Source organism: Molossus molossus, unplaced genomic scaffold, assembly GCF_014108415.1.
Source record: "Molossus molossus isolate mMolMol1 unplaced genomic scaffold, mMolMol1.p scaffold_m16_p_19, whole genome shotgun sequence".
Classification (NCBI taxonomy): domain Eukaryota; kingdom Metazoa; phylum Chordata; class Mammalia; order Chiroptera; family Molossidae; genus Molossus; species Molossus molossus.
Window position 1 is genome coordinate 12,771,405 of NW_023425354.1, and position 23,758 is coordinate 12,795,162.

Sequence of the window (23,758 nt, forward strand, 5' to 3'; positions counted from 1 at the left end):
AGAGAAGTGAAAATAAGATTTTAACTAAATTTCTCTTTAACTAAATTTCTCCCACCATTCACCATCCAGATATACTACTCAGGTCCTGCTGATGTATACATTGATATGTTTATTTATTCTTTACCTTGATGCAAAAATAGCATTTATCGTTACAGTAAGACCACCTTTGCTTTGCTTAGAGTTTGCTATTTAATGTGATTTCCAGAAAAGTCTTTTATATGGGCAGGTCTACTCGAAAGGCACCCTACAAACTATTTCCATTTCTGCTTGTATATATCTAAAGCAATATCTAGCTGTGGAGTAAGGTTATGTACAATGCTGCCATAAATAAAGCCATCGCTTATCAGTATGAGTTGCCAGTCAAGTGAACTGTATAAAACATGTCAAGTGTAAGAACAACCTAACTAGTGCACAAGAAATTCTGTAAGAACAACCTAACTGGTGCATAAGAAATTCTGAGAGCACATAACAGTGCAGTTAAGGCCTGGAGGGTTTAATCCAGCTGTGCAACATAACTATACCTACCTGACTCAGGCTCCTTGGAATGGATTTTTTTTTTTTCTTTATTGGATCTTTAAAACTGGCCCTGGCCAGTTTGGCTCAGTGGTTGAAGTGTCTGTCTGCAGACCAGAGAGTCCTGGGTTCGGTTTCCACTAGGGGCACGTACAAGAAAACAAAAACAAAAACTGATTTATGAGTCAGATTGAGGTTAAGCATCCACTTTGTATTTCATCTGCTGGTGCTTACAAGGTCACAATGACATTTTGAATTGTCAAAGGGCTGCCAGAGTTTCAGCACATAAAGTTCCCCTCCTAGACTTACTGTTTGAGAAAATGCACCAGAGATAGGATGTGAAAGTAGCGTTTTCCAGTCAAGCTTCCTTTTAACTCAAGCTTGTAGTCTTAGAGATCCTGTTGTCATCTTGCAAGCTGGACAGGTAATCAATAAAGGGCTCCTCCCTGGGCACCTGGCCACATTGCTCAGGAGTGATGCAGCCTCTGTTTTATTTTTTATCCTCACCCGAGGATATTTTCCCATTTTTTTGTACAGATAGAGTGGGAGGGAGAGAGAGGAAGGGAGAGAGAGAGAGAAACATCGACGTGAAGGGACACATTGAGTGGCTGCCACCCACACAACCAACCAGGGCCGGGGACAAACTGCAACCGAAGTACGTGCCCTTAGCAGAAACCGAACCCGGGTCTCTCCGGACCGCAGGCCAATGCTCTAACCGCTGAGCCAAACTGGCCAGGGCTATGCAGCCTCTGTTTTAACCCATCTCCCCGCCAAGCCCAAAACTCTGTTTGCATTTAGACATGCAGATAACACTTTTCAGAATGTGTCTATCACTTACACAGTAGCCAAGATTCAAACTGTTCTTAAACTGGTCTGTTGGATTCTCCAACGTCGGTTGGGATTCGTCCCTTGACTATGACCCAGCATAGGGATATGGGAATGGGGAACTCTAATTACAGATTTTGTCTTACTACAAATATTTCTGTATTACAGTTAGGTAGGATTGATCCACAGTGCACACAGACCAGATATTGGTTCAGTCCCCCACCACTTCTTTGCTATTTTCTCTAGCATTGCTTACTTCCTCCTAACCCCTGAAAAATCTTAGGTTGTATTATGAGCAAGTAGGGAAAAATTAGAGAAGTTGCTTTCCCTTTTTCTTTTTCTCCTAGGACCTATCAGTGTTGTGCTCCGAATCTTAGTTTACTCATTACAAACAACATGTCCTCTGTTCTCTCTTCCATCTAAGTGGAGGGCAGCATGGGGCCCAATGACCAAACAGCTGCTGGGCTCTTTATTCAGGTTAATAGTCCATAGCCCTCAAATAGACCTTGTTTGAGACCTTAACACACCTACTCCCCCCAATGAGTTGTGTGACACATGTCATCGCAAGCTTCAGGTCACATGTACAAATGCCATGTAAACACCATGACACCAGCAGCCGAAATGGTTTCCTTTTTTGCTTACAATTTTTGGCAAATGATTTGGTCATGGTTTATTCCAAAAGGAGCTGATGGCTGTTGGACATGACTTGCGGGGAATTCCTGAGAGGAAAAAAGAAAAGGGAAGAAAGAGGCCTTCGGACTAGCTGAGTCGCAGCTGGAGGACCCCAGCGCTGTGGACTCAGCGACTGTGGGCGCAGGGCAGAAGCACTGTGTCTGCTGCAGCCCCCCGCCAGCTGCTGTCCCTCACTCCGGAGGTTGCGACGATTCCACCATGGCGGGAAGACGAAGCAGGGGCCTGGGCAGCCTGCACCACCCGTCTTCTGGCCTTAGCCCTGATCAAGTCTGACGCAGTGGACCTTAGTGGGACCTCCTGGGCGACGGGGCGCACCCGCGAGGCGGGGCTGCCGGCCTTCCCCCGCACGTGGATAAGCTCCTAGCCGCGATCGCTGGGCGCCCCTAGACACCGTCCGCCCAGGCCGGTCCTGTCCAGCAACGCCAGCTGCGGGACCTGGGCCTGCCCGACGTGGGTGCCACCCTCGGCCCCGCCCCTCCCGCGAGGGCCCCGCCCAGTTTGGGGTCCGCCCCTAGGTCGGCCCCGCCCCGACCGGAAGAAGCGCCGGCACCCGGCGCTTAAAGGGTCGGGAATGGGGGTGCCGCCACCGCCTAGTCAGCTCTGCGTTCGCTGAAGACCGGTACCACCGCGCTGTCGTCGCGGCGCCCCCGCCCTGTGCTCTGCCCGCCCTCGCCGACCCCGGTAGCGGCTGGCGGACCCGGAGCCAGGACGGAGTTCTCGCCATGCCAGCCCGGCGGCTGCTGCTGCTGCTGGCGCTGCTGCTGCCCGGCCCCAGGGTGAGTCACGGGGGTCGTGGGGTGGAGGGACATCTCGGGGCCCCCGGCTCCGAGCTGGGAGCGCGGCGGCGGCGGCTCGGGGCCCGTGCTCCCCGGCGGAGGCTCGGGCCGGGCGTAGGAGGTGGCGCTCGGCGGGGCGCGAACGCCTCCTGGCCGGCGGAGTGGCGGCCGCGGCCGGCCCGGGCCACGCGCACGCCGCCCAAAGGGCCTCGCGGGCCAGCGCGGCTGTCACGGGCAGCGCGCTCGCCGGCCTTGTGCGCAACTTTGTGTCGCCCTGGCGGCACCTCGGGGTCTCCAGGAGGCCACCTGCGGGACCGTCCCCTAGGTGGGCGCGGAGGAAGGACTGAAAGGGCCCTGTGATCGAGGGGAAGGGAATGTCTCATAATCCTGGTTGGAACTTTTAACACGCGAGAAGTTTGGGAAGCGAGTGCAGTTGAAGAGGGAAGAGCTTGATCCTGCTTACCTGTCTTGCAGGTTTCTTGGTATTGCGAAGCAGGAGGCTTCCTTCTATGCACCAGTACTTCGTTAAGCAAGTTAAGCTGTGGGAATTGGACCCTTTTTAAAAACCTCATATGGGACAGCGGTGAAGCCGCTTCCAAACTTGAAATAAAAAGCTGTCTCCTATGTGAAACACTGTGGGGCTGTCCGAAACGTCTTTTTTTTTTTTTGAGAGAAGTGCCTGGTTTAAATTTATTTAACTATTTAAGACCTTTCACTCTGGCTGTGCATTTGGGCACCACGGCTGGGAGGACATTTTGTGGACAGACTTGGGTATTTTTTCTTGTTGGAAGAACCTATTTTTGTTTGTTTTGTTTTTTTTTTAAACGTATTGTTCAGGATGTGGATATGGTACATTGGTGCAGGTTCTGTTTAATGACCTCCACTGTGTACTCTTTAATATGGATATCATGTACCAGGTGTCCAGATGGAAAATTGACATATGTGTACCTGAGTGCCACAGCGTGAACTGTAGGAGATTACGCATTTTAGATAAATAATACTCCATGCTCTTGTAGAAACAAGGATTTGGAAAGAGCTGGAATAATATATAAGGTTATCTTTTTCACATTCGGCTTTTTTTAAAAAAGCAAAATTTGTGCACACTTTACGTTAGACCTTGTGTAAGTTAAGTTTTTCTTCTAATTTAAGAGAAAAAAAAATCCACTTTCACAACTAGGGTCAAAGTTTTGAACTTAAACACTTTATCTTGGATTGGTTAACTGCTGCCAGGCATCTGATCACAAATAAGAGTATAAACAGAAGGACCATTTGTATGGCATGGAAATTGATCGTTTCGAATAATGAAGGCAAGGTGTATATGGTTTTCTTTGCCACGTATTTCCATGCTGTTCTTTCTTTGGATTCCAGTGTTTTAGTTATTGAATAATTGAGGCTTAAACTGCCAAAAATAACTATTTAGCTTTATTTAGGAATATAGTTTCAGTTCATGTAAATATTTGCAAATTGTATTTAGAAACCCAAACTTCTCAGAGTTCATGGTAAACTATTCCAGACCCCTATCAAAAGGTTGTGTGTTAGTGTCACTACTGTTTTGGGTAAAAGGTCAGAATTTCACTCCCAGAATTATCTCCCAGCAAAAATTTCAATCCCCAAATGTAGTAAGAATTCTTATTTGAAAACTCTAATGAAACCCACTGCAAAGTGTGCAGTTAAACTAGGCAGCAGTGATAGAATGTATAGAACGTATTCCTGTAAAATTAGACAAACCTGCGTTCTGACTGATCACGTGCTAGCTGTGCCCTCAGGCAAGGTATTTTACTCCTTAGAGATTCTGTTTGCTGATGTGTGCAGTGGGGACAGCTAACACACTAACACGCCTGAAGGCACCTTGAAGTTCATAGATGATAAATGTATTCTCCTTACCCCACCCCCTCACTCCACACAGGTGCTTTTTACTCTCAGTCATTTTTTTTTTCTTAAATATTATGTGTCTGCAAGGAACATTGTTTCATGCTGTTTCTTTTTGCTTGATGAAAAAACTAGAGCATTGGGGGCAATACTGTGATTTTTTTTCAATGTGTGTCTGACTGAGCCAGACATTGACTCATCATGGGCTGCAACTCTAGGCTACCAGATCAAAATGCAATAACATCAGTGTTATTAAGGATTTGAGGCTGTTAATCCAGAATATGCTTATTTAGTCGGGGAGTTTTCCCCTCCTTTCTAGATCCGGATCTTTTTCCTAATGTTGGTTTGTGTTACATCACATCATCGCTGTCATGTAGTCCTCATTTTACCTTACTGAGGTACCCCTTCTCTCAAGTGCCAAAGAGATGAGTAGCATGTGCAGCAAAGTACTTTCTTCAGTTATAATGTATACATTTCTTTTATTCATCCAGTGTATTGGTTTTACTTATTTTTAAATACATTTATTTTTCCATTACAGTTGACACATAATATTATATTAGTTTCAAGTGTGCAACATAGTGATTAGACCCAATGTTTTGGTTGTAGAGCAGAATAAAAAATGTCACTGAGAACTGAGGACCATGTGTGTACAGAAACACATTGAGAATGAATAGCATCTGAGACCTGAGTCTTAACCTGGAATGTCCTTGCTTACCATGTATTCTGATTGTTATCATCTGCATGAATTATCCTAATAGGAGATAGCAAGTATTTATACTGAGGCCAGGAGGAGAATGTTTCATTAAGTTCATGTTATCAGGGCTGCTAATCATGAAATGAGACTGTAGTTGTGCACATGTGTTTGTGTGTTATTTCATTAACTTGCCTGCCGAATGGGCTTTCCTTAGTAACATAGCTTCTCAGAGCACAAAAGAAAAAGTGTATGAGAAGTCCTCGAGAGAGTTCAATGGTAGACCGTATTCCAGAATATGGAACCAGTGGGCTTTGTAAGGGTTTCTTCATGTCTGGACAGAATGGCACCACCTGCGTGGGCCTGGGGGATAGTTATTTGCCTGTCTCAGATTCCGACTCCATTTTTCAGGTTGAAGAACCATTGGAAACTTCTTTGGTTTGGAGATCCAAAGTAACCTTTTGGTTCAATACTGTGTATGTTTTATAATGATCAAATGTTCTCCCTAAAGAGATGATATAGGGGAGAAAAGCCTAATGTATCATTTTAATGGATTCCATTTTTATTATGCTCAAATAACTCGGGGCCTGTAACCTAGCAATATGATTAGAGTGTGATGTGGCTTAAACAACAGTGAATCACAGTCCATGAATAAGAAACATGCTGGTTGAATATATTTCCCAGGGGCTGGTAATTTTTTTTTTCTATCTTTATCTTTGCTATATCCTATGTTTGGTGGCCTGCCACTGAGCCACACATTCTCAGAGATATTTAAATGAGACCAGATAAGGATTGGGAAAAGTAGAACTTAAAAAGGTAATCATAAGCTCTTCGCTTGCATTCCTTTTTTAAAATTAAGTTACATTTAAATAGTCTAAATCACTTCTGATTAGCTTGTGATCTTTGTTCATGTACAAACAGCAGATACAACAGTGTAAAAACATATGTTTATATTTTTGTTTGTTTGTTTTTTTTCCACAGAATGTTTCCCATAACCTATTAGGAAATGTTCTGAGTGCACCATAGCATTTGTTGTTTTTAGTAGTACTTTAGTAAACCAACATCCATGCCCAAAGCATTTGAGCCTTTGTGCCCAGCCCCAGGTCGGGGACTGGGACTGTTAGTGACTGGGGCTGACGCGGTACTAGGCCTTGCTTTGCCTAGTGATCACCCTGCTGAGGTCATGTGGATTGTTTGCAGTTTTTCCACTCTTTTAAAGAAAGGTGGCCCTGGCCGGTTTGGCTCAGCGTTTGGAGCGTCGGCCTGCGGTACAGAGAGACCCGGGTTCGGTTCCTGCTAAGGGCATGTACCTTGGTTGCAGTTTGACCCCGGCCCTGATTGGTCGTGTGGGTGGCAGCCACTCGATGTGTCCCTTCACGTCGATGTTTCTCTCTCTCTCTCTTCCTCTCTCTCCCTCCAGCTCTATCTGAACAAAAAATGGAAAAATGTCCTCGGGTGAGGATAAAGAAAAAAATAAATAAATAAATAAAATAAAATAAAATAAAGAAAGGTGTATTTCCCTTTTTTTCCCGAATCCTTTATGTGTTTAGTGCTTTGTGAACGATAAGATGGGAAGATTCTTTTAATCCCTCAAAATAGTCATATTCATTGTAGAAAAGTTAGAAAGCAATAGATAAGTCTAAACAAACAAACAAACAAAATATATATATATATGTTTTTATTGATTTAAGAGGGGGAGAGAGCCCTGGCCAGTTTGGCTCAGCGGTTAGAGCGTCGGCCTGCGGTCTCAAGAGACCCGGGTTCGGTTCCCGCTAAGGGCATGTACCTCGGTTGCAGTTTGTCCCCGGCCCTGGTTGGTCGTGCGGGTGGCGGCCACTCGATGTGTCCCTTTCACATTGATGTTTCTCTCTCTCTCTCTCTCCCTCTCTCTCCCTCCCGCTCTACCTGAACAAAAAATGTCCTCGGGTGAGGATAAAAAAAAAAAAGAGGGGGGGAAGAGAGAGAGAAACATTGATGAAAGAGAAACATTGATTGGCTGCCTTTGCACGCCCCCTAATGGGGATCAAGCCCACAACCTGGGTGTGTGCCCTGATTGGGAATTGAACAGAGGACCTCTCAGTGCATGGGAGGATGCTTAACCAACTGAGCCACACTGGCTAGGGCTTGAACTCATCTTAACTGCTGAATTATTCCTTAAGATAAATTCCTAGAACTGGAATTTGCTGATCAAACATAGTCCTTTTATAGCCTCCCTCCCCCCACCCCCAAACAGTTTTGGGTGTTTTAAAAAGCACAGACCTTGCCTTAAATTGGGTTTATAAAATAGCCTCTTTAAGCTGTTTTCTTTTAGCAGTATGGATTTTAAGTCAAGTGAAAATGAAATATTTAGATTTTGTTTTGCTTATATTTTGAAGACGTAAATAACCATAGTAGTTCCTTGATGGCACCTTACATACCAAGAACCACTGAGAAAATGCTTTATTCTGATTTGTTCAGTAACTTGTTGGCAGGGCCCTTGGGTCTGCAGCGGTTTCAGATCAGCTTTGTAGCAGATGTGGCTCCCATGAGCACCCTCAAATAACTTGGAGCAATTTGCAGGTTTGGTCTTGAAGGTAGTCTGCCTCCTACAGACAAGATTTTCTGTAGTTGGTTGTGAGGCCATTTACAATTTTGCTTCAAGACTGTTGGTAAATCAAGAATTGATGCATTGGTCATGCCTTTTGGAGGCTGCTATTCTCCAAACATATAGCTTGTCCATGCAGCTGTTTGTCCTGGGAAGATTAAAGTGCCACTTGACAATAATATTGTGTCTTTGGTGTTTTTTGTTTTGTTTTCCCCACAAACATACCTAGATTTATTCATCCAAAGGAATGTTGTCTGTTTCAAAATAGTCATCCTTCAGGGTCAATACTAGTTAGTCTTTTTATAATTTTTTTACTTTTCAGTTCTTCCTTTAATAGTTCAGTTAATCAATTTAATAGTTTAACTTTAAAACAAAAAGGGAACTCTAAAAAAGCAAATATTTACTCTTAAGATGATTGTCCTTACACAACCTAAAACATTTCCCAATTCCTTTCGATCTGTGCTTGAATATAACTTTTACATGCTTTACACTGAAGTTTTGATGAAAACTATTAGCTTGATTGCACAATTTACCAAGAATACTGGGATATGATTTTTTGGTTGTTTTTAAAAGCCAACTAAAGACTTTCTACCACGTAGGGGACTCAAAGGTATATTCTTTGAAGGGACTTTCCAGAAAATCCCAAAAATATTGTGAGCAGCAGGAGCACATATGAATAAATGTAGAAATGCCTCCCAAGGTAACTAGAATCAGAGTATATTAGACAGCTAGAAGGGATCTCATTGGCCTAATCCACCCCACCCTCACATAAGGAACAGGATGCATGTCAGTCAGTAACAGTGGGAGCACATTAGAACCTTCGAGGGTGGTGTTTGCAGCTTACACCTCCCTCTCTCAGGCATCATCTTCCCTTCCCAAGTTGAAAGATCACTGCCCTGTTCTGATCTGAAGAGCAGACAGATGAGGAAGCTGAGGCCATGGAGGGTCATGCGACCTTGGGCCTGTCCAAGGTCATGCATCATTGGCAGACTGAGCCTTGAACCTGATCCTCCTGCTTCTCTTTGAAGAGCAGCCCCTGCAGTACTTGTGTTCTGGTGCATTTGTTAGAATACATCAGTCCAGCTACCCCAGTCACACCCTGAGGAGGACCCAGCCGTGCTGCAATGAGTGCTGGGATCTAGAGAAGGACCGGGAAGAGAAGAAAGGTTTGTAAGCGTCAGGAAAATGCTCATAATGCTCTTGTTCCTCCCACAAGAGTTGCAGCCTCGTATCCTTTGTTTCAGTAGGAAAGATGCAGCTTTGAGCCAGAAACTCCATCTTCACCTGAGACTCTCCCTCAGCAAAACTGACAGTGCTGAGCTTTGGAGCCAAATGCAGCAGCGATCATGGAGCGTGGAGACTTGAGAGACCCTTAAACCTAATTCACAGTTTAAGCTCATTTCTTTGCTTGAGGTCTAATAATATCCAAGCAGGTGCATGTTGATCAGTAAGATCTCACCCAGAAATGTTTCCGAAACAGCAAAACTGAAAGTTCATGTCTTAGAAGTTTTTACCCAAAGTCACTCGTCCATAGTGCAGTCACCTTCCTCAGGGAATCCTGAAAAGACAGGACTCTAATGATCAGGCTGGGCCTGGGGTGTTTGCCTTTGCAGAGGCCCCTACCTCCCAAGCAATTCTGGCACCAGGGACGACAGGAGAGGGAGTGACACAGTGGATCTTGGACCACAATGGAGGGACTCAGGTTAGATTAGGTGGGTTTCAGGAGAGTGTAATGAGATAGAGAGGAGGGGGCCAGGAAGGTACCCTGGAGCAGGAGGCGTCACTCTTTTCTTGCTGGGTTGTCCTAGAAGGCAGGGACCCTCTCTTGCTTACCTTTGAATCCTCTGTGGCATTTGGCATGGTGAGTTGAGTTGGCCATACTCACTGTAGTGGGCACTCAGCAAAGATCGATGGAATTCCTCTTTGAGTCTTAAGACCAATAAGACAAGGAGCTGTTTTATCACCAGGCAAGTGGGTTGTGGTTTTTTTGGAGGGGAAGAAGGTGTTCTTTAATGGGATCTCATCAGTAGTGTTTCTTTCTACAGAATGAGAGGGGCTTGGGTGGACATGTCCAATTGTGTGTGATGCCTCTCGCTGGGCTTCTCATATCAGTGATGAGATTAACGTTAACATTGCCAAGCCCCAGGAGACAAATGATTTGTGATTATTCCAAGTCACTTTCATTTTTCACTCAGCATGATGTCTCACTATTTAAGAATGAACCCTGATCCAGAGTTGCCCTCTTATGTATTAAACATGATTTCTGTAGTTAGTAGACTAATTTATAGTTATAATTCAAAACCACCCCTTTCTCCAGTAGATTATCCACCACCATCCCCCCTTCCCTCCCATTTCCAATGAGGGAATAATTGTGTGTCTAGCCCCCAGAAGTGTTTGTCATGGAAACTGAAAATTTTCATGCATTCTCTGAACAAACAGTTCCATCAAATCCCCAGAACCTGATGTTGCCATTGATCTCCATTTGGGTCAGAGGAGTTTGTTGCACCAACTAATCAGATCTTTTTCTCTTAAAGCCAATGGCTGGTGACTGCAGGGGGGCCTCTAGGAGTGAGAGAAACACCTGCACAGAGGGCCACAGCTGCAGCTGGGACTGTGTGATTGAGGCCATACTTCTCGCCCTGGCTGAGTCGGGCACCTGGGGAGCTTTAAAAAAAACCCTATGCCAGGCCCTACCCCTGTGAATGCAATCAGACTCTTTAGGAATGGAGGCTGGCATCCTTTCTTTAAAAAGAAAAAAAAATTTAAAGCCCCAAGTAACTAATGTGCAGCCAGATTGAGGCTGTTAAGTAATTCCTGTACCTTAATCCTGGACAGAGCAAACGTGTCTACCTGTGCTCTGTAGTGTCACAGAGCCCTGGACTACACTGGAAACAGCTTTGGGCTCATTTCATAGAGAATTGGGATCACTACATTCTGCTGGTTAACAGCAGAACTAGAAATAGAGAACCTAGCATTATATTTTTTCTAATATGCTGTATTGCCCAACTCTTAAAGAGCAAGTAATTCCAGACTGCTGAGTATTTTTTTTTTTTTTAAGTACTAACTATTGCTTTAAAAATTTAAAAAATCGGCTTTGCTCTGCCCAGGTGGCCCAGTTGATTGGAGTGTTATCCTGTACATCAAAAGGTTGCAGGTTCAATTCCTGGTTAGGGTGCATATGGGAGGCAACTGATCGATGTTTCTCTCTCTCCCCCTTCCTCTCTGGAAAAAAAAAAAGTCAGTAAAAACATATCCAGCTTTAATTAATAACTGGCCTTATATTCCAATACACTTAGTTATTGAATTACACCATGTTTAGAATTATTTAAAGGGACACTTAGCTTACTTATTGTTGCCTTCTCCATGTATTAAAAGGCCTAAGGAATGAAAACAGTATTGCTTTGGAGATTCCTTTACACCCTGGCAGGTGAAATTCACCTCTGAATGTTAAGAGATTCTTCTGTAGCCAGCGCCTCTGAATGTTAAGAGATTCTTCTGTAGCCAGCGTGAAGTAGCCCAGAGGTGTGGGTGTGGAAGGAGTAAGTGCCATAGTTAAGGTATAGAATGAAGCATATAAACAAAAGGAACTTTCTTAGGGTGAGAATGTGTATGTTGGAAGCAAATTGTAGGGAGGACAGTTTGTGAGACTCAGCTTCTTCCCCTTTTCCGTGAGAACTACATATCTGCGTGTCTGTCAGCCTCGAAGCCCTAAGGGCCTTTGCAGCAGCTGCCAGTACAGCACAGTGCAGGACATGGCCAGTCTGGTACCTCAGTGACTGGACTGACTCAGTTTATGCAAAGAATCCTACCAGCTGGTTCAGAAACAAGAGGGAACACTTCTGAGCGTCGCGTTCATTGACCAGGCTGGATCAGATCTAAAGCTCTGCTGGAACCGTGTTGAGAAACGTCAGTAGAATTGGAAGGTCACTGTTTGAAGCCAGGCGTCAGACCTAGCAGAGCTGGGTTAACCTGGGGACCCAGGCTGCTTTCCCCACCGAACTTGATGCTGAAAGGAAATCCCAAGTGGCGGCTTTGGTTCCGCTCACCTCGAGTGGATGATAAGTGTGGTTGTCATTTTACTTATTTGAAATGTAGATCATAGGCACAGTCTTTTGTTTCCATATGTGTTTTGACTCATACAATAAAAATGGAGTGGCGAGGGGTACAACACTAGCTAGCTGGGAAACTTGGGCAAATGAGTTATTTCCCCTTTCCTCATTGTTAAAACAAGGCCATGGAACTAAGAAGTCTTTTACGAGGATCTGTTTCTAGGTGTCTTCCCAAATGAGGAGCACCGTTCAGGTTAGGTGGCTAGACCCCCAGCTGCACAACTTCGTATTTGCCTGGCGGTCGAAGACGGAGGGCTGCTTTGCCTTGAGCCTCCCTGCTTCCTTCGTCCTGAATGTACTGAATTCCACCTGTCCAAACAGTGTCTCAAACAGTGTATACTCAATATGCTTTATTGAGTATATGTCATATGCCAAACAACATATACTCAATTTTACTGAGTATATGTCATATGCCAAACACTGTTTGAGGCACCTAGGGCACATGAATGAACAAAACAAAGACTCCTGCCCTCATGGAACTTACATCTACTTGGCAGAGACAGACAAGATAGCATGATGAATACATAGAGGATGTGAGAAGTGATACAGATCTATGGAAGGAAAGTAAGTAGGGCCTGTAGGACCCAGCTGAAGTGTGGGATCTTAGATGACCACTGTACTCCTAGATGAGAGCCCTGCCCACCCCTCTGAGTGGCAGCTCATGACTTCGTGTTTGGGATAACGTACAGGTCTGTACTACAGTTTGTTTCTCCTCTAGTTCTCAAAGACTGGTGTTGACAGCTCTTGTATGTTTGAAAATCCTGAACAAATATGGGATATTGAGTGCGACTGTTGTCAATTTTTAATGACCACCTGACAAGAGAAAGTTTAAAATTGTGTCACGGAAACCTCAGAAACCCCAGGACTCATGGGACAGAACCAGCAGCAATTACACATGTGGTATATACAGTAAGTCCTCACTTCACATTGTCACTAGATTCTACAACTTTAAATGACATTGTTTAATGAAACCAATATATCACGGGCAGCTGATATAAACAAGAGTTAAGTTCCTATGGCATCTCATCAGTGTTATCAGTTATCACAAAACATTATGCCATATATACGTGTGTGTGTGTGTGTATAATTTACCAACAAAATTAAATAGTTTCTTCCACTGTGGAAGTTTTTTTTTTCCTAAATCTTAACCTGAGGATATTTTTTCCATTTATCTTTAGATGGAGTAGAAGGGAGGGAGAGGGGAAAGAGAGCGTGAAAGAGAGAAATATCGATGTGAGAAAAACACATCGACTGGTTGCCTCCCGCACGACCCTGACCAGGGCAAGGGAAAAACTACAACCGAGGTACGTGCCCTTGACCGGAATTGAACTCGCGATTCTTTGGTCTGCGGACCGACGCTCTAACCGCTAAACCAAACCAGCCAGGGAGGAAGTATTTTTTTTAAATATGTTTTTATTGATATTTTAGAGAGAGAGGAAGGGAGAGAGAGATGGAAAACATTGATGTGAGATAGAAACATGGATCCGTTGCCTCCTACATGCCCCCTACTGGGGATCAAGCCTGCAACCCAGGCATGTGCCCTGACCAGGAATTGAACCAGGACCTCTCAGTCCATGGGACAGCACTCAGTCCACTGAGCCACACCGGCTGGGTGATTGTGGAAGTACATATTGTAAGATCTCCAGATAAATTCAAATACTGCACGAAAGATATAAGGCCAGTTTCGGGGAATCTCTGACCTCTGAACAGTGTAGTGGCCATATCCTGTAGTTCATTTTCCATTTGCTGTGGTCTTGTTTTGCAAAGAAGAAAACATTTTCTTTTACACATAGAGATTAAGATCAAGTTTATCTGTAGTTTTGGCATTTAGCTTACTAGGAACCAAACCACAGTTGCTTCTAAAACCAACCCTAAGTCATGTTGATCTGATGGTGCAGTATTTGGAAATCTCTGGGGCTTTTGGTGCCTGAGTAAAGTTCAATCACTTATCTGCCTTGTGGTTTGGAGAAGAGTAGAGAACTCCCTTTCAGTTGAGGAGATGGTTGGTTTTAGAGCTATAGCATGTGTCCTTGGGAGTAACCTACCTCCTCCCATACAACGTTGGTTGATCTCTGTGATATTTCTTTTCCCCACCCTGAACCTTAAAGTGAATCAGATTATTACTAATTGCCAATGTTGCAATAATTTGAGATAAATGGAGACGCTGAGATGTTGAAAGACCAGGACTGGGGATGACTGTGTTCAAAGTCATCAGGAATTCTAAACCCTCAAATTCTCAGGTGGGTTTTGGCATGTTTTGATCAGTTGGGGTGAGAAGAATCTACAGGAAAGCCGAGGAGAGATGAGGGCCTGGTAATCATGGATCATCACCCTTCTGAGCTAAAAGGCATATCCAGCCCAGTGTTCTTACTTCATAGAATCACATACTGATGCCAGGAGAAATGTAGTGACTCACCCAGAGCCTGAGCCAGAACAAGTATTCCTGTACTCAGTCTCAACTTCTTTTAGCTTCATTCACCCAAAAAACATCTGTGGAGCATGTGCCAGGCTTGTGGGGGTACCTGAGGAACTTTGGGTTTTTTAATTTGAATTTACCCGAACAATAGGCCAAGGATTGAGAAGCAGGCCTGAGCAGGGAAGTGTGGTCTCAGAATCGCAGGGAATTGGCTCTCAGAGCCTGGGCACGCTGCCAGGTCAGCCTGCAGGAGGCACGGCGTGGAACCTGCCACCTTTCCCCTCGTGTTGCACAATTTCTCTGCTAGGTGGTAAACTCCTTGAAGGCAGGAGTGTTATAGGCCTTGGGGCTCCAATACCTTATACATAATAGGACCCTTCTTTCTGGGCATCTATAGGTTAAAAGAGAGAGAGTCCAGCCCCGGGGGTAGGGGGTGGGTTGAAACAAGTGAACTAGCAAGTAAGTTGGACATGGACAAATCAGCCAACAGGATGGAGTGTGAAACGGAGCACCTGGAAGACTGATGAGAACGTCTCGCCCTTGCCAGCCTGCTTGAGTACTGTGAGACTGTGATCCAGCGACCGACCCTGTTCCGCGTGGTTAGAATTCCCACGATTTCTGCCTCCTGTAGCAAAACTAGCCTGGAACTTTCTGCAGGTACTGGCGAGGTGGCGCCACCCCGGTGAGTACAAGGACAGAGGGGCAAGTTCCACTCCTTGGGCCTCCAGAGGGAGCTTTCTGATCTGTGCCCGGTGGCTGGTCAGAGAAGTTGGAGGAGGGGTCTCCAAACAAGAGACCTTGCGTTGGAGTTTGTTTTGTAGGCCACACTTCATCACAACAGTCTCATTATTAAACGTGTCCATGATGTTTTGGTGTGTTATACTCACACTCGGCTGTAAACCAGCTGAGCAGCATCAGTCTAACATTTGTGTAAAATGAAACACCAGAGAAGACTCACCTAGGGTGTGAACACAGACTCTTTTGTGTGTCAAACTTCACCAGAGGGGAGCATTTGTTTCCTCCAGATTTGTTTTGCACCAGCGTGGACAGCACGCCTTCCATCTCTTTCTGTAAGCCACGCAGGTAACAAAGAAGACATGTAAGGAAGGTTCTGATTTTGTGGCTCACGCTGGATGAGCACACACTTGACTTCTGCCGGCTTTCCCAGCCCCACCTTGTCCCGCTGCCGTTTCTGCTTTGTCTCCCCAGTAGCACTGGCCCACTAGGTCTGCAAACATAGTAAATTATCTGTAGTTTTAGGGCCTTTGCACAGGCTATTTCACTGCCCAGGAAATTCTTTTCTTCCTTCCCCACTTCCTGTAGATCTGAACTCAGATGTCACTCCTTCAGGGAAACCTTTGACACTATGATCCCATGACCCCCAACACAAGATCAGATCAGCTTTTCCTGTTATGCTCGCACGGGTCCCTGTATGTTTCTCTCATAGCACTGCAGTTTGTCATTCTGTTGTCTGATTATTTGATGCCTGTGGTTCCTTATTAGACTATAAGCTCCACTAGGCAGGAATCATATCTCTGTTGTGCTTAGATACAGTTCTTGATTAATCATAATAATGACTGACACTTCTATGGTACTCACTGTATACTAGGTACTGTTCTAAGAGCTTTGCATATATTAACGCATTTAAATCTTCCAATGCTCCTTTGAAGAAGTATTATTATTCCCATTTTACAGATGAGAAAATCCGCCCAAGGTAGTCTAGCTCCAGAGTCTACCTTATACTGCCCAGGCACTACCTGAAGCCTAACAAGCATACTGAATTGTTCAGCAGCATCAGAAAATGAGGGGTATAGCCTGGCTGGTATGGCTCAGTGGTTGAGCATCAACCCATACACCAAGAGGTTGCCAGTTTAATTCCTGGTCAGGGCACATGCTCAAGTGTTGGGCCAAACCCCCAGTGGGAGACATGCAGGAGGTAGCCAGTTGATGTTCTCTCTCATCAATGTTTCTCTCTCTCTCTCCATTCCTCTCTCTCTAAAATCAATAAAGAAAAAAAAAATTTTTTTTAGGAAAAGAAAATGAGGGGTACTGCATGTGTTTTCAGATAATCACATACAATCCCAGAACGTAAAATGTAGTACCATTTGGTAAAAATCTTTCCAGCAATATATTCTTCTTCTTTTTAAAAAAATTCTTCTTCTTAAATACCACAAACTGAACCTACTTTAACATTTTCTTAATTGTTCCAGATAGCCAGCACCAGATGTTATATCATTGCTGTCTACCCATGAGGACAGGAGTCAGAGTGGATAGTCAGGTTTCTGAATTTATTTACTTTCCCATGGTATCTTTGGCTCCCTTACCAATTTCTTTTTTTTTTTAATATGTTTTTATTCATTTTCTGAAGTGAGAGGAAGGGAGAGAGAAACAGAAACATCAATGTGAGAGAGAAACACCACATTCCCGGCCCCTCTCCTGCTTGCCCCCTCCTGGGAACTGAGCCTGAAACCCGGGCATGTGCTTTGACCGGGAATCAAACCGGGACCTCTCTGTTTATGGGATGACACTCAATCCACTGAGCCACACCAGCTGGGTTTTTTTTTTTTTTTCCTTAAAAAAATTTTTTTTTCTTTATTGACTTTAGAGAGAGAGGAAGGGAGATGGAGAGACATAGAGACATTGATGAGAGAGAACATCAATTGGCTGCCTCCTGCATGCTCCACACGGGGGATGGGGCCCACAACGTGGGCATGTGCCCTGACTGGAAATCAAACTGGTGACCTCTTGGTGCATGGGTCAACACTCAACCACTGAGCCACATTGGCCAGCTTCCCCCACCAAGATGATCTTCCCTGATACTTACATAATTCTTGTCTTTGGAAATCTCAATATTTATTTTGCTTTTTTAGCAGTTAAAGAGATGTTGCTGTTCCTCAGTATTCAAAAGCAAAAACAGATTGGGAAGGTTAGCCACTTGGCCCCACAATTCAGATGTCCATGTAAACGTCATTTCTGACCTGGAGAAATTGGCAGTAAGATTGGATAACCTCCAGACAAGGCAGAAGCTGGATCAGGATGGTGACTTTAGGAAGAGCGCTCCCTGGGGAAATGGAGCCTGTTGGCCGCAGAGTGTGTGTCCTCCCCTACCCCTGCCCTGGACAGCCATTTCTCCTTTCTCAGGAGGGAGCTCCGTTCTCCTTGGTGTCTGGACGGGCTCTACCTTGATTGAAAGGCTTGCTATCTCCTTGTTGGGCATTCTTTCCTGCTGCTGTTTCCTGCCTATCCCTTGATAAGCTGGAGGAAGCAGCGTAGCTTGGTCTTGGCCAGTCCCCTCGCCTCGCTCTTGTCCTCGGCTCTCGGTTGTCCCCCTCTAGATCGGGTTGTGCCAACACAGTCTTCTGAGCAGTTTCCTGTGCTTTCCTGTTTCTGTCCAAATGTGTGAAGAATTGCACAGAGATGTTTACATTGGCCTCTCAGAGGAGCCTAGAAAACAGAAACCTATGCTGAAATTATGGAAATCTGGGTGGCGTAAGATTTTTTTTCCACATGAAAAAATCAATATTCAGATACGCCTTTCCTTCCTTTTTTGTGAGCATCTACCCTGCTAAGTGAAGCAGTCGTGACTTGGTACGTGAGGCTCATCAGTGTATGTTTGGTCATTAAAATGGTCCTTGCTGTTCAAAGGAGTTGTCCTCTGCTAATCAGTAAAGTGTGTTTCCTTGGCATTGGCATTGGAAGAATGACTTTCTTCATCAAAGAAACTGGCAGAGCCTACTCTATCATCATCACCATCAAAGAGCATTTTTTTAAACCATTAGAACTGGGCTGGATAAATGTGTATTGCAGGAATTTTTTTTATGGTGGCTAAGGCCTTTGGCTTTCTGTGGTGGTATTCCCACCCAGTTAGATCTACAGTGGGATCTCAGGAATTTTTACCCAAAACATTTTTTAAAGACCCCACCCTATATAATGTTCAGTGCTTTTTGGTATATTGGGTGTCTGGGTAGAATCTACAGTTTATGTTTTGACATCATCCAAAAGACACCCCCCCCCCCCCCACTTTAGGGCAGAGTGCTGTTCACCAACCACTCCAGCAGGATTCAGAAGGGAGCTCCAGGCCTGAAATAATTTAAGCTTTGATTCTCAGAGAACCATGATTTAAAGTATTGAAATTATAGTGTGGTGTAGTGGGCAAAGGACCAGACGGAAAGGCGGAGGCCTTGGTTCCACTCCTGTGTCTACGGTTAACTGTCTGTGGTGCCTTGGGCAAGTCACTTCACCTCTCTGGGCCTTGACTTCTCCTATTAAATGAGAGGGTTGGGTAAGGTGATCTCTTCAGCCCTTTTCATCTCTAAAATTATATATCCCAGAAGTTGTAAACAGTTCTACTGTTTGATCTGTGTTGTGCGGAGCCATATGGACTTAATGACCATCTAGCTCATTGGCGATGGGAAGGCAGTATGGTGGACTGGGCAAGTAGGGAAGTAGCTAATCCTCAAATGGACTTCAAACAATGGGGATCTGGCTAGAGGAAGTCCAGGTATCTTCTCTTATAAAGCTTGGCAACATCTGGCAAGTGTAGGTGGCAATTATGTCATAAATACAGTTATTTGTAGATAACTTTTATTTAACTAGAGCATATATCTATTTTCTGCTTGCCCCCTCGACTCCCCTGCCCCCAAAAGAAATCCCTAACTAAGGGTAAAAAACAAAATTGACAATTTTTGATTAGTTGCTATTATCAGGACTGAACAATTTGATATCTAACCGAACCTTTTTTTCCCCTTGGGTTTTCATATGAGGACTTCCTAACTGCCAATGAATATACATACTTGAATGGATCAAATCTGGTTTCTTATAGGGCTGGTAGTCCCCGTAGGAATTATTGGTCTAAGTCAGACTTTTATTAGTTTAGTTTGTGTATAATGCTGCTGTTCCATTAAAGTAAGTGAACCTAGTAGGTTTCTCAGTTTTTGCAAGATCTGAATTGCTGCTGTTGCCTTTTAGTGAAGACAATAACATAATAGTGGCAATACTTGCATTCTAAATCTCAACCACTGAATGATTGTGAAAGCTTGAGTTTTAGTTTTCATACCACTAAAAGGCTTGGGGACCTCAGGGATTTGATACCACCCTAAGCACATGGCTTGTTTCCTTGACCACGGAGCACCTTTCATGCCTAACACATTTCCTCCTCCCATGGTGTCAGTAAGTTGCTGGCAGATGGACCATGAAGACAAACAGAACAGCTAGCTATTTGGACTTAGACACAGCCTGGGGCCCCCAAACCAGTGTCAGAAATATATTCTCCTGTTGTGAAATTAGCATACCTTTGTACCCAGGAATAAAGTGAATTTATGAGGAACCTTTTGTCAGACCCATTTAAAGGAATAGCTTAAACCGAAGAATTGTAACTGTCTTGGGTGGTGGTCAGTTACACCACACAAGCATTACCACAAATAGTAGTTTAACTCTCTCAGTTGCTTAGTTTGAAAACCACACAGAGCTTTTCAGTTAGGCCTTGCCCTTTGCTGCATCCCAATCAGACACTTGACGCTGATCCAAAGCAAATGTCATGGTTACCTTTATTGACCCAATGTCCGGAAACACAACAGCTGATCGGCTGTTAGAAGGATTAGTATTTGGTTGATGGGTTATTGCTGACTTACACTCAAGTAAAGGAAGTATAACAGAACTTGGAATAGTTCTGTAGTAGACCGAAATCGTTAAAACATAGGCACAATTGAACAAGAAAAGTTTCTTAATGTCACCAATATTTTAATCCTGTTCTCTTTTTTTTTTTTTTCCAGCTCCTTTTTTACCAGGCTTAAAAAAAAATTTTTTTTTAATTTTTATTTTTCTGTTATAGTTGACTTATAATATTATATTAGTTTCACTTACTAAGTGATCATCCTGCTAAATCTGGTACCCATCTGACCATACACAGTTACTAGAATCTTGTTGATTATATTCTCTGTGCTGTACTTTAAGTCCCCATGACTGTTCTGTAACAGCCAATTTGTACTTCTCAGTCCCTTCACCCTTTCCACCCATCCTCCCAATCCCCTCCCATTTGGCAGCTATCAAAATATTCTCTGTATTTATGAGTCTGTTTCTGTTCTGCTTGTTCGTTTATTTTGTTTTTTTAGATTCAGTTGTTCATAGATATGTATTTATTGCCATTTTATTGTTTATATATATATTTCTTCTTTTTTTTCTTCTTCTTGACAGAATGAGTTTTCTGTGTCACTGTGTACAAATGGCAGGACTTGACTGTTGGATCAGGTGTGTAAATGAGTTTGGGGTTGGAGAGCAGGGTTTGATTAGAATAAAAATCTTCGTTGTATCTGTCTAGTCAGGCCTTCAACATAAGACACCTTCAAAAGTAGGCCTTTGGGAGCTGTTTGTTTAACCCACTCTCCTGATCAGTATGAAGTTTATACTCATGTGGGCTCTATTTTTTCAACAAGAGATCTTTATGTAATGGGTATGTACTGACATTTACTGGGCACTGATTTTAGTCTTAGCTGCTTTGGTGAATTCTAGACAGCTTTTTGGCCATCATTGGATACAGTCTTCTACCATGTGATCAAATGGCATTAGAATGACAGTACTCTGCTGGGTACTTTTTGTAAAGCAGCCAGAATTGCAAATAGCCAGGCTTTGTTGGAGTTTATAATCTGAAGTAGATACTATTGCTGCAAATAGAATTGTAGATACATATGTCCTTTTTGAATATCATTTAGTGCTTGCCGAGGACTACATTACAGAATACCATTTTGAGTTATTTCCTGCTGAATTGACATATTACTGCACAAGTTGACTTGATTGTGTGTGTGTGTGTGTGTGTGTGTGTGTAGCCCTATAGGACTGGTATCCAGAAAGTGTTTTACTGATATCTCTTAAAATCAGCTGATCCATTCTGCGGCTTTTACTAATTAAAGCCAGGAGAACAATGCCCTTCTCACTCCTGAGCATATTGCTAAATTAATAGTTATAAGTTCTGATTCCTTAGCACATTCTAATGCATTTGAAATCTATTAAATATTCTACATTTGATGACATGCAACTTTAATTCTTCTCTAGAGTGCTTGCGTTCTAAGTAGTAAAACAAAATTTCTTGGAAATCTTTCTTATGTAATCCTTCCCTCACTTGCATACCTGTTGTAAGTCTTATATATAATACCATGTTGTGTAGTATTCATTAACCAAAACGACCTTGAAGTCACTCGAACTTCGCTTTACCTCTGTGGCCAGCTGTCCGGTGGATTGAGCTCTGTTGAGGAGCTCCTGCACTGACGGCAGGTGCAGGTTCCAGGAATTAGGTACATACCCCATTGTTAATGACTTTCTGTGGAAACATGCCAGTATCCTTGCTAGTGTTCTAGTTTGGTTTGGAGGAATGGTTTTTTTAGCTTTAAATACATAAAACTAAAGTTATGATTATGATATACACAGTAATCCAGTGAACGGAGAGGGAAAATTATTTGAAAAACAAAACATTCCCTGAACAACTGCTGAAAATCGGTGCTGTACTCCTAAAAGGAAAAAAAAAATTCCAGCCAGATTATTGATTCTAATGATATAGAAACTATGGTCTGTTGGAGTGGAGGGAGGAAGGGGAGAAGATTCACAGAAGAGATTTTCATTTTAACTATTTTTACTGTTCTCACTTATTCTACTAACGATCACTACAGTGTTGTCATAAATTTAACATTTGGAGATGTACAATTGGGTTTGGCGTGATCGATCTGTACGCCACCTGAGAAGTGTGTGGCTCGCCTGTTCCCAGTGGTGGGGCAGAGCTCTGTGTGTGTGCTCCTTTATCGTGGGGGTGGGATGCGTCCGTTTTGTAAACAACCGATACTACAACGCTCATCAGGTGTAGATCCCTCTGGAAAGCTGGTGATGAGACACGTGTGTTCATGGCTTCACTTCTTCCCACTGACCTCGAGATGAGAGTCCTGTGCCATTTTTATTAACCTTATTTCTGACCCTTGTTGTTAGGTGATCGGTTAGCCTATGGACCGCTTCTTGAAATGTGAGTCTGAAAATGAAGACTTGCATGTCTTTGGAAAATGCAGCATTTCTGAAAACCCCGAGGAGCGCTGGCCTTGCGTGTGCCCTGGGTATTAGAGGAGCTGGTGGGGCGCCTTCCGCCCTTCTTCCTCCAGGGGCAGAGGGTGAGTGGAAATGAGCTGTGGCTTTAGTGACAGGCGTGGCATCAAAACCTAGCCCCGGGGCTTTGCTGGTGGCTTTCCTCCTGCCACCACCTCCTGGCCTGACTGCCCCAAGTGCTAGTCAGAAACTGTGGGGTTTTGTTAGAGGCTGTTTCCTTTGGTTGTGTGCAGCTTAAACACACCCCTGCCCCTGGGTTCGTAATTCTCTTTACTGAAGAAGACTTTTTCTAAACAAAGCTATTCAGAACTCGTTTTAGAAAAGATTTTTTTCTTACCTGAAATATAGGGAGTTCAGTTAATTAATGCATGAGCAACTGACAGTTAGCTGAGTTTAGAATATTAGAGATTGAAACTGTCAGCAGCCCACCTACCTTTTAGGCATCTGTGTAAACAGTTGCGAGTTGCTTCCAGGTCTTCATAGCAAAGGCAAAGTGTGTGATGCATTTATTTTTATTTTTTGTTAATTCTCACCTGAAGATATATATATGTATATAGTAGAGAGAGTAGAAGGAAGGAAGGGAGGGAGGGAGAGAGAGACAGAGAGAGAAACATTGATGTAAGAGAGACACATTGATCAGTTGCCTCCCGCATGCGCCCGACTGGGCCAAGATCAAACCTGCAACCCAGGTACATGCCCTTGATTTGGAATCAAACCCTCAACCCTTTGGTTTGTGGACTGATGCTCTGTCCACTGAGTCACTGTCCAGGGCACTAAGTGGTGCATTTTATGAACTGGAGTCGCTGCTGGACTTTGTGAAACTTGCTTTATAATCAGAATGTTGAACACGAGGATGCAGCCCCAGAATGGCAGTTGTTTTCAGGGGAGGGAGACTCTGGTGAGGACCATTAGCTAATGGATGTCTAGTTTTAGGCTAGACTAGATTACATGCCACTGCCATTCTGTCCTTCTGCAGTGATACTGTGACTTCTTAGAAGTTACCATCGAAGCCAGGAATATGTATTTCACTCGTTTGACGAATGTGTCAGATTCCAGGTAGTCAGCTTGCAGCCGATCTGTAGAATCAGCCTTTTCTATCCGTTTTCAGGCTCTCCGAAAACTAGTGTGTATAACTAACTGTAGGGCCTCTTGCCATCTCGCCCGTCGTAGAGAAAAGGGAGCACTGATGCCTGGCAGGGTGAA

General features: G+C 43.9%; 1 protein-coding gene across 1 annotated transcript in view; it reads left to right on the forward strand.

The window, feature by feature from the left end:
• Positions 1 to 2,598: 2,598 nt before the first annotated feature.
• ERN1 (endoplasmic reticulum to nucleus signaling 1) overlaps positions 2,599 to 23,758 on the forward strand; it is an 80,638-nt gene continuing 59,478 nt past the window's right edge. The window contains exon 1 of the mRNA XM_036268297.1: positions 2,599 to 2,807. Within this exon, the coding sequence (XP_036124190.1) occupies positions 2,754 to 2,807 (54 nt within the window). The 5' untranslated portion in view covers positions 2,599 to 2,753. The remainder of the gene's footprint in view (positions 2,808 to 23,758) is intronic.